Source organism: Hippocampus zosterae, chromosome 2 (assembly GCF_025434085.1).
Source record: "Hippocampus zosterae strain Florida chromosome 2, ASM2543408v3, whole genome shotgun sequence".
Taxonomy (NCBI): Eukaryota; Metazoa; Chordata; class Actinopteri; order Syngnathiformes; family Syngnathidae; genus Hippocampus; species Hippocampus zosterae.
Window position 1 is genome coordinate 2,975,373 of NC_067452.1, and position 14,423 is coordinate 2,989,795.

Sequence of the window (14,423 nt, forward strand, 5' to 3'; positions counted from 1 at the left end):
TACCTGGAGGAAACAAATACACAAACCTTTGTGCTCGTCAAATGTGACACCTACCTCAATCACAACAAAAATCAAAACCAGATCTGTGTCCTGAATTGCACGCTTATGTTATTTATTTATTTATTAAAGAAAATACCCTGTTTTGAATAGCTCATCATCGTAAAAAGTGGCAGTTTATTTGCAGCGCAGGCATCTTTGGAGGCTCTTCAAAACACCGTTTTCGTGCTAAATGTTTCAAGTAGCTGATATTCAGTGGTAAGAGTAAGTCACAAATGGCCTAAGTCTCAAGCAAGTCCCAAGTCACTGTGGGGGAAAAAAGCAAACAAATCAAGTCAAGCAAGCCATTACTGTACTTGTTTGAACCAAGTTACAAGTCATAAAATCTTGCTCAGTGACAACATATGGTGGAGTAATTTTTTTTTTTCCCCGACTGATCATCCATCCATCCATTCCCTGATCCACTTTATCCTCACAAGGGTCGCTGGGCGTGCTGGAGCCTATCCCAGCTGTCTTCGGGCAGTAGGCAGTGTACACCCTGAACTGGTTGACAGCCAATCGCAGGGCACACAGAGACGACCAACCATACACGCTCACACGCACACCGAGGGACAATTTAGAGTGTTCCATTGACCTGCCATGCATGTTTTTGGAATGTGGGAGGAAACCGGAGTACCCAGAGAAGACCCACGCAGCCACGAAGAGAACCTGCAAACTCCACACAGGTCGACATGCTAACCAGTTGACCGCCGGGTCGCCCTAATTAAATATGCATCACCAACCAAGAAGAGAACAATAACTAGCGGCATGAATCACACAATAGAACTTAGATAATATATTCAGATGCCCCGCGACCCTTGGGAGGATAAATGGATGGATGGATATATTCAGATGTTCCTGCATAAAATATATATATACAGTATATATATTTCTTTAGGGCGGCCCGGTATCCAGTGGTTAGCACGTCGGCTTCACAGTGCAGAGGTACCGGGTTCGATTCCAGCTCCGGCCTCCCTGTGTGGAGTTTGCATGTTCTCCCGGGCCTGTGTGGGTTTTCTCCGGGTGCTCCGGTTTCCTCCCACATTCCAAAAACATGCACGGCAGGCTGATTGGACGCTCTAAATTGTCCCTAGGTGTGAGTGTGGGCGTGGATGGTCTCTGTGTGCCCTGCGATTGGCTGGCAACTGATTCAGGGTGTCCCTCGCCTACTGCCTGAAGATGGCTGGGATAGGCTCCAGCAACCCCGTGACCCTAGTGAGGATCAAGCGGTTCGGAAAATGGATGGATATATTTCTTTAAGATTGCATCTGATTGGTTAGGTGAAGTTAAAGCATGCGATTCCTTTTGAATTCATTGCACATCTTTTGCATGCGCCATTATCAACATTTTTTTTTCAATACTTAAATTAGTATCCCCATCGAGCTTATTTACACTATAACAGTGAAAATAGAGTAGGGAATATTTTGTTGAAGATGGATTTTCTACAGAAGGGGTATTGCTTTGAACATTGTCATATTTAAGTAAGAGTTCAAAAGAAAGCTACTATTATTATTATTATTTTTTTTGCTTGTTTCATTCTCTACCCATACAAGAGGTGGCATAATTAAAATTAGGGATGCATTAACAAAGAAAAAAATGTCACTTCAGTCTTGAGTTTTCTTCCTATGTGAACGGAAACACTACAGTCAAATCAGTGACAAACAATTCCACCACAAATTATCCTACTCGGTTGTACTGCAACGTTCACAATCACATATTTTTTACTGGTCCCAAACCAATGTGCGGGTTGCTTGCTAAACTGTAATGCTAGTTGAGTTTTGTTATGCCTTCTTAAGTCAGATGTCTTTGTCGTTGAGAATTCATTCCACAAGGTTCAAACAATGCGTATGCCTATTTTTGCCACTGTCATTGAGAAAGTAAGACATTAATTCAAATGAATGATCCACATCGTTGCTTACTTTGCTGTCAATGTTTAGGTCACCTCTTGGCACCAACAGGTGATGGACTGTGTTGCCAGATTGGCATGCATGAAACAAAAAGATGCTTTGTTTTCTTTTTCCCCCTTGCTTTCCTTCCAAAAAAGGCCAACTGTGATGAAATGGGTTTTTTTTCTTCAAACTTTTAAACAAGATAACTTAAACAAGATAACGCTGAATTGGTTGCCAGCCAATCGCAGGGCACACAGAAACGAACAACAATTCGCACTCACACTCACATCTAGGGACAATTCAGAGTGTTCAATCAGCCTGCCACGCATGTTTTTGGAATGTGGGAGGAAACCGGAGCACCCGGAGAAAACCCACGCAGGCCCGGGGAGAACATGCAAACTCCACACAGGGAGGCCGGAGCTGGAATCGAACCCGGTACCTCTGCACTGTGAAGCCGACGTGCTAACCACTGGACTACCGGGCCGCCTATTTCTAAACTGAATTTTGTAATTCTTGGGTAGTCTTGTACGTTAAGTCTAGAAAAGAGTGTATCAACAGAAAAGTATGGCTTCCTTGCGTGTTCATCTTCATTCTTGGATTTTTTTTCCCTTTCTTTGCTTATCTAAGTTTTTTTTTTTTCAATTTTACTGGATTTATTGAAGTCATAATTCCTAATATTGCCCAGATAATTATCTGGTCAATAATTATCGTGCATGCCTATTAATTATCATCATCATCATCGATAGTTGAGTTCATTTAACCCTGCCCTGACTAACGGGCTTACTAACAGCAGCCATGTTGATTGTACTCAGTGACTGGTTGGTGGAAGTGCTTGACCTGTAATTGGGAGATGCGGCGCTTGCATGTGGGATTGTTGGACCGAATGTGGACCGTCATAACGTGGCAAGATGCAGGGTGCCATATGGTGATGGGTGTTGCCCATGACAAATAATCATGTGATGAGTGGTTCTGAAACTGGATTACAGAGAGCTGTATGCATACATATTTTTTCTTGTTTATTTCAAACATGTATCAGCTAAAATAAACATACTAATAATGTGAGAGGGACACTAAAAGACAGGGCAAACAAATTTTGTTTAAGCTTTTAAAAAAACAAAAAAGTCAAAGTGTATATTGGTTAAAAGATATTCAAAAAAGTTAGGGAAGACACCCCCTATCAACAAAAATATGCTTGTGCTAGTGATTGATTGTGTGAGACGCTCGCGGTTGACTCTCAGTACTTTGTGTGTGTGTGTGTGTGTGTGTGTGTTTGTCTCATTTGGAGGTATGACGATTACCGCTACGGCTCAGTGTCCAGCCCCAGTCTGGGAAATTCTGCTGATGACCTGCAGAAGTACGTCTTCATCTACAGGTGAGACACCATCCCCATTTCCCATTATGCACCTCTTTGTGTTGGATGACATGTTGACACGCGGTAGTAGCTAGGGATGGGTACTGACCCCCATCATGAGATTAGTACCTTCTACCTTTTTGATTTTGGTTCTACACCAATACATCCATCCATTTTCTGATCCGCTTATCCTCACGAGGGTAGTGGGGCATGCTGGAGCCTGTACCAGCTGTTCGGGCAGTTGACGGGAGACCCCCTGAACTTTGTCAACCAGGCTGCGCAGCCGAATGAAGTTCACTGTTTTCATGACTGTGGTCACAATGTCCTCCATCCCTGGCACCTTCCCACACTTAGCTTCTTGATGAATAATGGAATGATACGTTATCAGAGGCGTGTGACAATTAATTTTTTGCATTTTCCCCTCCATTAGTGCAACTAAACCCACTTTTCCTCCACACATCGCCGGTGCACCGTCTGTAGTTAATCCTACCGAGTTTTCCCACTGCAATGCATTTTTACTTACGGACTTCTCCACCGTATCAAAAATGTCCTCTCCCGTCGCGGTGCCATGCATTGCAGCCACATCCAATAGCTCCTCAGTGATAGAGAGGTCCAACTTTACGCCTCTAATAAAATTTGATAACTGCGCTCTGTCCGTGTTATCTGTGCTTTCATCAACAGCTAATGAAAAAGCTGTGTAGCTGCGTGTCTCCTCGGACAGCTCTGTTGTAAGATTTTCTGCTTGTTCCTTCCCTCGGCTGCCGATGGTGTTTCTTGATAAACTGACATTTTTAAAAGTCTGGTCGGGACACACCTGCGCATCGACCTTCAGCATGCACTGCTTCAAAACGCTCCCTCTGAAAAAGACTTGGAAGCGTGGGCGATTTCTTCAGCCGCAATGAAGCGAGCTTTCACCGCGGCCTCGTTTTTGGCTGTGGATTTCAAGAAAAAACTCTGCTGCGACCGCAGTTTGCCTTTTATTCTTGAGCAATTTGTTGCTTTTCTTGAAGGCTTTAGCGTACTTAGCTCCGTGTTTGCCTCGGTCAGGCGGCCGCGTCGCGGTCACCCCCGACCCCTCCCATTCATCCTCTCCCTTATTACATGTTATGTCTTATGACTTGTTGTAACTGTCATATGCTTATTTATGTGCTAGGGTCTTTTTTTTATCCTGGACTTAAATTATCCTCAGAAGAGGATAGTTCGAGCGTGTTTTTTTTTTTTCCCTCTCTCGACCCATCGTTTTCCTTTCTGAATTCTGATTGTAATTTCCCCATTGCGGGACAAATAAAGGATATCTTAATCTTAATCTTAAAATGTTGATGCAGATTGTACTCTTTGACACCCGACACCGCCTCGTAACACAAAAGACATACTGGTCTTTCTCTTTGAAGCACAAACAAGTATTCGCCTTCCCATCTTTCTTGAAACAGTCTTCCGTCTGCATCAACTTTTCTCTTTCTGGACGTTTTGGGTGAGGATGAAGCGGTTCGGAAAATGAATGAATGAATATTTATATCTCAATTCCACTCGTTGGCATGGACACTGCCGCGGTTCGTGTAGTCGAAAGGCATTGTGGGAAATGTAGATTTTGGTCAAAGCGCGCTCTTTGTTTTTTGGTATTTATTTTTAGACACTCAAAACTTTTAAGCTCTCGCGGGCCATACAAAATGACATGGCAGGCCACATCTGGCCCACGGGCCTTGAATTTGACACATGATGTAGGACAGCAACCCACTCTGATGTGTGCTCTCTATGCTAGCGGGAATAAATGGACCAAATCGGTAATCCCATCGTGTGCAAATTACAGCACGGCACAGAATCGAAATGCAAACAATAATGCTAGGCCGGGGGTTGGCAACCCGTGGCTCTGGAGCTGCATGCGGCTCTTTAGTGCTGCCCGAATGGCAACCTGGAGCTTTTTCAAAAATGTTTGAAAACGGAAAAAGATAGGGGAGGGAAATATATTTATCTTTTAACATGGTTTCTGTAGGAGGACAAACATGACACAAACATTCTTAACGTTTTACAATGCTGTAAAAATGTGCCAAATAAATTTTAAATTTCAACATTTCTGTCAACAAAGATTTCTGTCATAGCCTGCGATACACATTTCTATGAGCAGGGTGGGATGCCAGGCAAGTGGCTGTTGTTTAAAAAAACAAAAAACAGTGTTTCATGTAGGTTACTGGCAAAGAATGGGAATGTGGAGGGCCGACAGAAACATTTTAAACGGTACATGTCAGCTATGATGGTTAACACGCTGCAAAAGTGCATCCCATGCCTCGCGTCAGGTCTTGACGAAGGTAGGTAGGCATGCATGTGTAAATGCGTGCGAATCCGCGTATGCGTGCGTGCGGGAACGGGTCGATCGCGGGAGGTTAGTTGATCGAAAAGTAGATCTTCAGTCAAAAAACGTTGCGCACCCCTGCTCTACAGGATGCAATGCAGGGAAAAAAAAACATTTAATCCTGAAGGCTCATTGTGTATTTGCAGCCAAGTTAGTCATTTTGATAGTAGGCTAATATAGGTAATATCGATACATACAGCGTATGTGTTGCCTGCATTATCAGGCTCATATAAGGCTTTTATTTTTTTTACGGCTCCATACATACATATATATTTATTTTTTGGGGTCCAATATGGCTCTTTCAATATTTTGGGTTGCTGACCCTAGCGCTAGGCTAATAACAGCAGCCTATATAGTCTACTGTTCTTTCAATCCAGATGGGTTTTGTCTCCACTCCATGTCAGGCCGTTCGGGCAAAACATTTTCTGCATTCTGAGCATTTGGCTCACATATGTAAGGTCCAACATCTTGCCAACAATGTCCTCTTCCTCCAACTCTTCAAAGACCCGGATCCCCTAAGATAAGGCGGAAACATCACTTTCCAAATTGATTTCTGACTGGCTTTGTACAATTTCCATCATGAGCCCTGCTATTGTGTCCCTTGAAGTGACGTCACACTTCCAGGTTTGTCGTACGCCAGGATCTCACGTCAGGAAAACGATCACTTTGTCAGATTTACGAAATACCAATTTTTTTTCATGCTTTTATTTAAGGTATTTTGTTTAATGACAAAAATGTTTTATTCTGGATTTTCGAAAATTACTTAACTATTGAAACTTTCAGTGGAAGAGGTCGATATAAATGTGCGAGCTTGCTTTCAACCCTCAAAGATGAGTTAATTCCACCACCATTTGTTTATTATATTGTTTGTTGATGTCCACAGCAACAAGTTAAGCTATTTAAAACGTGTAACCAATTTAGTTTTATTTAGTTTGATAGCTTTTGTGAAAACATCTGTTGCAGTGGATACACGTGCTGGCCAATGTGTGTAAAGTGTGTAAGCTGCTTATTTATATTTGTTCTGAGGAGAACACAAGTTTTTTTTTTTAATTTGTGTATTTTTTTAAAGACTTTTCCACATGTTAAAATGAATCAGGGCAGTTGTTCGCGCGTCAACCTCACAGTGCAGAAGTGCAGTGTTCAATTTCAGCTCTGGCCTCCCTGTGTGGAGTGTGCATGTTCTCCCCTGGTCTGTGTGTGGGTTTTCTCCGGGTACTCCGGTTTCCTCCCACATTCCAAAAACTTACATGGCAGGCTGATTAAATGCTCAAAATTGTCCCTAGGTGTGAGCGTGTGTCATGTAAATCAATAATACGCTCACCAGTTACAATGACTTTTATACATAGCATGATACTATTCCCAATTCTGTGTAATTTTAGAGTTATGTGAAAATTTCAGACTTGTATTTGAACGAAACTGACTGATTGGACTCAGCTTCACAATGCTGTTTTATTATCAGGACAGAGACAGCGCAGGTAATGGGTCAATATCAGTACCAAGGCCAGAATCAGTTTGCCAGAGCGCCATTTGCTGTTAACTTCCACAGCAACGCCACCGGTAAGCAAGCTAACCGTGAACCATTTTCATTTTGTTTGTCGTGTTTTATGACACTTTCTCTTGTCGTCAGCAATCAAGGACTTTGTTCTGGTCGGGCTAAATGCGGACCCAAGCAGAGCTGTGCAGGAAATCGACCGCCTGTATGATGTCCTCACGCAAGTGCTGAACAAATGGAACAACAAGGTGGCATCCACACTTACTTGCTGATCACCTGACTACTGCTTAATGAACTTGCACCTACATACCGTGGCAAAAATTATTGAAATGCACCATTTTGGAGAATAAAGCAATATCACAGCTCTTCCACAAAATCCTACCCTTACGGCCTTACGAAACACAAAAAATATAAACGATGAACATTTTTTAGAGCAAGTAGATGGGGAAAAAAATATCAGATGAGTCATTTCAAGAAACGTGTGTGTGTGTGTCCACAGGGAGAAAATATCAGTCATTTGCCAAGTCTGAAGTAGCGCACAGAAAGTCACCGGAAAACAGAAAAGAAACCTGAGCATAAAAGAAGATGGCAATGAAAAAAAGAAGTGTAGTTGTAACAATATTGGACAATTCAGCAAAATCACAGAAGGAAATTTTTGATTGGAGGGATGAGGAGGTTGCAGACTTTGTATCGGTCTGTCATGGTAAAGAAGGAGCTGAGCCAAAGGGCGAAGCTCTCAATTTACCGGTCAAGCTACATTCCAACCCTAGTCTATGGTCACGAACTATGGGTCGTGACCGAAAGAACGAGATCCCGGATACAGGCGGCCAAAATTAGTTTTCTCCGCAGGGTGTCCGGGCTCCCCTTAGAGATAGGGTGGGAAGCTCGGTCATCCGGGAGGGGCTCAGAGTCGAGCCGCTTCTCCTCCACATCTAAAGGAGCCAAATGAGGTGGCTCGGACATCTGATTAGGATGCCTCCTAAACGCCTCCCTGATGAGGTGTCCCACCGGGAAGAGACCCCGAGGACGACCCAGGACACGCTGGAGAGACTATGTCACCCAGCTGGCCTGGGAACGCCTCGGGGTCCCCCGGGAAGAGCTAGAAGAAGTGGCTGGGGAGAGGGAAGCCTGGGCTTCCCTGCTAAAGCTGCTGCCCCTGCGACCCAACTCGGATAAGCGGTAGAAGATGGATGGGATGAGGAGGTGGTGCTTTGGGTCATCACAGTCATCCAGTAAAGAGTGGCAGCCAGGTGAAGCTTCATGAAGCATTTCGGCTTTCCTTCAAATTTGGCTGAATCGGATTCAGAGCTTTTGGTGCTCCAGTGAAAACAACATAAGTGACATCAAGTGGAAGACTCAAGTGAAAGCAACCTATGTCACTTGAGTGAAACATTTACTCACTCTTTCAGAAATAAAAGTAAAAACAAATATGAGCAAGTTCGCAACATATTTAGCCAAACTAGTAGCAAGTGAAGCTTGTTGCTAGGTAGCTGGTTTGGCATGAGCAGCACTGAGCTTGACTCGACCGCCAATGTCCCATGTGTCGGTGATGTACGCACGTTGTGGCAACATGAACATGCGTGCCTCCAGACAATCTGCAGTTTGAAAAAAAACTCTGAATTAGTGATTCTCAGTTTTTCTATTCAATGAGGCTCAAAATGCAAATTTTTACCTGTAAACTGCAATGCAAAACTGCTTATTTTGAGCCTTGTAAGGTCAAAAGTTAATCAGAATCAGAATCACCTTTGTTGGCCAAGTATTTAGAACACACAAAGAATTTGTCTCTAGTATTATTGGTTACACTCGTATTGCAATCACAAGCAACTACGATAAACAAAGACATGACATATACGTCTCAAAAGACTTTCCATCATGTAAGGGTACCATTGTGAAGGAGTACAATTCAATAACAGATATGCAACAATGTGCAGTGTCATCAAGCAGAGATAAATTGGTCAGTGGTGCAATACAATTTTTGTGACCAGTAGCAGTATTTGTAGAACAACTTTTAAGTGTGCAATAGCACAGAAAATCCTTGAGCGCTTTAAAATGTCTGGTACTGTGGAATATTGATCAATAACAATTGTTCAAGTATATACAGAGCTGGAGCTACAACAATCATTGCGGTGATACTGTCCCACAGGAGTGTGCAAAAATGCAAAGAGACACTTTAGATTTGAGTTCCTGTTTATGGAGCTAATAGCAAGAGAGAAGATGCCGTTTGAATCGCTGCTGCTTTTGGCGCACATGGTTCAACAGTGCTTACTTGAAAGTTGTAGTTGGGAGAGGTGGTGGGCAAGGTGTGGGAGGGTCCAGGAGAATTTATTTTGTCTTGGTTCTTGCAGTGTGCAATGCAGAAATATCTCGGGAGCTGTGATTACTATATCACTACTTGGGGCACACATCACGACACCGTTCAACTCAACAGCACACAGCTTAAAAAAAACAATGACTTTGAGTAAAACAACAGTCTTTTCTGAAGCGGCTTCCTATGAGCCCTGATTTAAATCCTATTAATTCATTTAATGCCAAAAGGTAAAAATAAATTTTTCCAAAACCCAATCAATTAGTGCAAAAAGTAAAAATACATTTTGGGCGTTTTTTATTAAAACATATTAATGAATTTGAATGAATTTGCGCACCTCAGTCAGTATCAAGGGTGTGGGAATGATTATAGAATGATAAATCACCACTAGATCGCAGGAATGGATTTGATCACATCTTGGTTGCACACAGTGTGAGTGGGTGTGGGTTGTGGTACAGTGATCCTAGTCGCAAGGTGACTTATGGAAGCAGTGTGGTGTTGAGAACATGGATAAATAACAGCAGCTAATTCTACAACAGAGCTTTTTCAAATAAAACAAAGACGACAAAGTCCCATCGTCATCCTTGACAAACGCGCACACACGCACGGAGGCACACAAAGTTCAACATTCATGAAAACTTCATGCATACGTCATGCATCAGTGTTTGTCATGCAATAAACTGCTATTTTGTAATCTAGGAGACCTTTTTGTGTTTATGTTGTTGTTTAGAGGGAAAGAGATGTTAAGATATTTGTGGTATAGCAAATAAAAAAACATTGCATCAAAATGAAAGTTCTGCTTGAAATGCAGCCTTTCACAAAAAGCTCTTTTTCTCAGGTTTTTTTTTCTCTTGGAAATGGGTGTTTTCAACAAACTTACTAATGTTCAAATGCTGTTTAGTCAAGAATGGTAAAAGGTAAAATGCACTTTTTTCCTGATGAAAGATGAGGACTCAAACTTTTGTTTGGTAGTTGAAATGCTTTTATAAAGCAAAAGAATAACGTTTTCTGTCGGCCTTAAAAAAATGAGTCAAAATGGTCAAAAATGGCTGGTCCCCACTTTCCCAATTGGAGAAAAATGGCTGGCAGTGAGTGAGTTAAACATCTGTGCAAGAAGCTGAAAAAATGGCATCTGTGGAAGCACCCTTTTAACCTGAGACAACTCGAGCGCTTTGCTCAATGAAAAGTGGGTCAAAATACTGCCGTGAGAGTTGCAGAAATCTCAGTAAAAATTCCACAAATCCTTTCTGTCTATGCGTTTTTTTTTAGTTTGCTTTTTAACAAAATTATTTTGAACCACAATTCAAAAGCAATGTCTGATTTTCACTGTTTAATTTTCATATTTTTTTTCTTAGTTATAATTACTTTTGTCAGATTCAAGTCATTTCAATGACTGCTATGGGTTTTTCTTCTCATTCAGCTGAAATAAAAACAGGACACAAAGATTCAAAGTATAGTCAGAAACGCACAGACCAGAGGCACGGGCATGCTCACACACACACAACACAAAAGTGACTTGGCTTGACATCATGACCAAATGGCCAGTGACCACACGAGTGCACCTATGTCCACCAGGTCCCCATCCCACATGTAAATGGTGTGTGTGTGTGTGTGTGTGTGTGTGGGTGGGTGTGGGTGTGTGTGTGTGGGTGCGGGTGCGTGCGTGCGTGTGCGAGCGTAGAATGTGATGTTCTTGGGAAATTTTCATGCTGGCTGCGCCTACATGATGCGCCGTGACAAGAAGAACATCAGACTGTTCACCAACAATAGCTTCTACTGGCTCATCGGGGACAAAAGTGACACTACCATCACGGACAAGACAAGCTGCGCATATAATCGGTAGGTGTGTGCCCGCATGAGCATGCGTGCATGTTGAACTGATGACTGACGTGTGACGTTGCATCTTTTCCCTCAGGATCGTCGTGTACGGGAAGTCCTTCCTGAAAGGAATAATGCCGTTCTCTGCCAATGTCTTCAACTTTGCTCAAGAGTTCAAACTGACCAGGACGACAGTAATGCATGCTTCTGCTCTTGTCACACGTCCTTGTACAATGTTTACATATTTATTGACACTATCAAAGCTTTCTTCACTTACATTCGGCAAAGAAGTGTGAAACCTCCCCTCCACTTGAAGACCCTGGTCACTTTTCAGAGGGAAGAGGATATTGCGGACATTTCAATGCTCCTCAATAGCCATGATGTGTTCAGCAAAATGATATTTCTGTGAGCAGTTTGCATTTGCTCAATTGAAATATATTTGAGTTCTGCAGTCATTTGCTCATCTTCAAGTACAAGCAATGAATGCAGTTGACATTATTGCACAGTGGTGTATTACCTTTTTGTGATGTTCCATTTCACCCTTCTGCGGTGACAACACACCAAAAAAAAAACAAGAAAAAGCAGAGGTATCTTCACTTGGGTGTAGTTGATTCTTGATAACCGAGTCTGTTGTTTTTCCTTCCAGGCTCTGCAGCTAAGCGACAACTTTCCTGTGGAGGTGCAACTCAAGAGCTCCGCCCTGCTACTTCAGGCCATACCGCTCCTATTTCTGCTTACCGTTGCTCTCCACTGCTTCCTGCCGTCTCTGTGAATTCCATTTCCTTTTATCATATTGGCATCCTCAGGGGAGATCTTGCACCACGTGACCACGACCGCTAAACATTCCTGATCGTATGTGACAAAAACATCAATTTTTTGGGCTAGTGTACTGTTTTGTCTCGATGTGGGGAAATTTTTTTTCTACTTTTCTTTTCTTTTTTTAAACCACGCTGACGTGCTACTTTCTTCATGAACATTGCTTTAAAGAAAGAAATGTGTGTGTGTGTATATATATATATATATATATACACACAAACATAACTGTCACAAAATCAACCTGCCATTTATTAATTTCCTTTTGAAGATTTTTGGGGTCTTGGTCTGTTTTGCACAAATCCTAAGAGAAAAAAAAATACCAAAGATACAAGGTGTCAATAAAACCTCAAAAAGTACTTTTTACGATTTGTCTTTGTACATGGTGTAATGATTGCTTTTTAAATTCTGTGAAATAAAATAATAAATGAATATTTAAAGTGTTTGTTCATTAAAACAGTAAATACTGTACAGCATATTATATTAGATAAATGCATTGTGTCTGAAAATTTACATTTCGATTGTTTATTAACCAACCACAACATTATTTTTGCAATTTCAAATTAATTTTCCAATTTAAGATTCCTTGAGCCACGAGAGTAGGCCAAGTGTTCCCTCTAATTTTCCATGTTTCTGAGCATTCACACAAACCTGAGCTTTTCATTGACCATAGTGAGCAACATCAGACACAGGGCTGAACCAGTATAACACCTGTACAACAAGCTGAGGTCAGAACAACTTGATATACTTTAGGGAGGACTGGACTGGCACAAAACCGCAACCCTGGCATTTTGACCAGCCCACGTGACTCCTGGCCACCATGTAGCTCTGCCTCTGATTTTGATAGGTTGTTTGCTTTCTATATTGTACATTCATTAATGGACTGCTCCTTCTAAACTGCGTGCCAGTCTCTTGGGATAGTAAAATGGAGGAAAAGAATTAAACAGAACCACATCACTTTTAAAACACGCTGGCCCATCTGGTATCTGCCCTGAAAGCCAAATGGCCAATCCAGTCCTGAATGTAGGTTTGTAACAAAAACAAAACAACAACAACGACCTATTGACAAAACATATGAATGAATAGAGATTTGTGACACAAATAAAATGAGTGCACGTTATTTTTACTAAAGTCTCAATACCATGTACAGTATATAAATATGGTCCAATATTGTCCACTCATAAATACAGTAATCTGAATAAAAGTTTATCGCGGGGGTTACAAACACACACATATACTCACGCACACACGTGCGTGCGCGTTGCGCACACAAGCACGCGTGTAAACAACACTTAGACACTGATCAAAGATAAAAGAGGAGGAAGGGTACTCAGCGGAGCTGAGAAGATGCAAAGCCATGTTGATTGGCTGTGCATACTCTCGTCCCCCCCCCCCCCCCTCCCTCGTGCTGCCATTGGTGGACGTCGGCGTTGGGAACCAATCAAGTTACAGGCAGGCACAAAACCTCTTAGTCTTTCGGCATTTTTTTCGAATACAGTACTCATTCATCCATTCATTCATACATCTTCCGAGCCGCTTGATCCTCACGAGGGTCGCGGGGGGTGCTGGAGCCTATCGCAGCTGTCTTCGGGCAGTAGCCGGGGGACACCCTGAATCGGTTGCCAGCCAATCGCAGGGCACACAGAAACGAACAACCATTCGCACTCACACTCACACTTAGGGACAATTTAGAGTGTTCAATCAGCCTGCCACGCTTGTTTTTGGAATGTGGGAGGAAACCGGAGCACCCGGAGAAAACCCACGCAGGCCCGGGGAGAACATGCAAACTCCACACAGGGAGGCCGGAGCTGGAATCGAACCCGGTACCTCTGCACTGTGAAGCCGACGTGCTAACCACTGACTGGACTACTGGGCCGCCGAATACAGTACTTTGGGGGAAAATAAACCGTAATGCACTGAAGCCGCGCTAAACAAACCGCGATAGAGCGAGAGATCACTGTCATGGAAAATGTGCCCATTTGTAAAACAAATACATTTCCAGTGACCTGACCTCTGAAACACGCAAAAGCGCCTCACTTATAAGGGGCTTGTACACTATGCACATGTTACGACTTTTTAGATGGAGCGGTGGCCTTCAGCATCTCGTTAGTGGTGAGTGTGGGTATGCGTGTCAATGTATACTTTAAACTACAGTTGAAAAACTGAGTGCGCACCCTCGGTCGCATGAAACCTGTGAAGGAAATGGGAATGGTGTAGTGTTCTGTTTGTCGACTAAACTGTGGTGAAATTAAGGAATGAGTGTAGAATGTGATGTATGTTTGTGCCTTCTGGTGCCCAGTCAATATTGAAGGAGCCACTCCTTGTATGGGCTGAAATATGTGCCACCAAATACTGAATCTAGATCATTTGTA

The 14,423-nt window shown here is 42.6% G+C and overlaps 1 protein-coding gene and 1 long non-coding RNA gene across 6 annotated transcripts in view; both read left to right on the top strand.

The window, feature by feature from the left end:
* LOC127596397 (deoxyribonuclease-1-like 2) overlaps positions 1-12,508 on the top strand; it is a 30,084-nt gene extending 17,576 nt beyond the window's left edge. For all 5 annotated transcript variants that reach the window (XM_052058898.1, XM_052058897.1, XM_052058900.1 and 2 more), the window contains 6 exons: positions 3,211-3,297; positions 7,083-7,180; positions 7,251-7,363; positions 11,102-11,259; positions 11,336-11,432; positions 11,885-12,508. In XM_052058898.1, coding sequence (XP_051914858.1) covers positions 3,211-3,297; positions 7,083-7,180; positions 7,251-7,363; positions 11,102-11,259; positions 11,336-11,432; positions 11,885-12,010 — 679 coding nt within the window. In that variant the 3' untranslated portion in view covers positions 12,011-12,508. The remainder of the gene's footprint in view (positions 1-3,210; positions 3,298-7,082; positions 7,181-7,250; positions 7,364-11,101; positions 11,260-11,335; positions 11,433-11,884) is intronic.
* Positions 3,304-6,664, top strand: LOC127596448 (uncharacterized). The gene is made up of 2 exons (XR_007961479.1): positions 3,304-4,270; positions 4,707-6,664. It is a non-coding gene; the product is annotated as an uncharacterized LOC127596448 (long non-coding RNA).
* Positions 12,509-14,423: the final 1,915 nt, after the last annotated feature.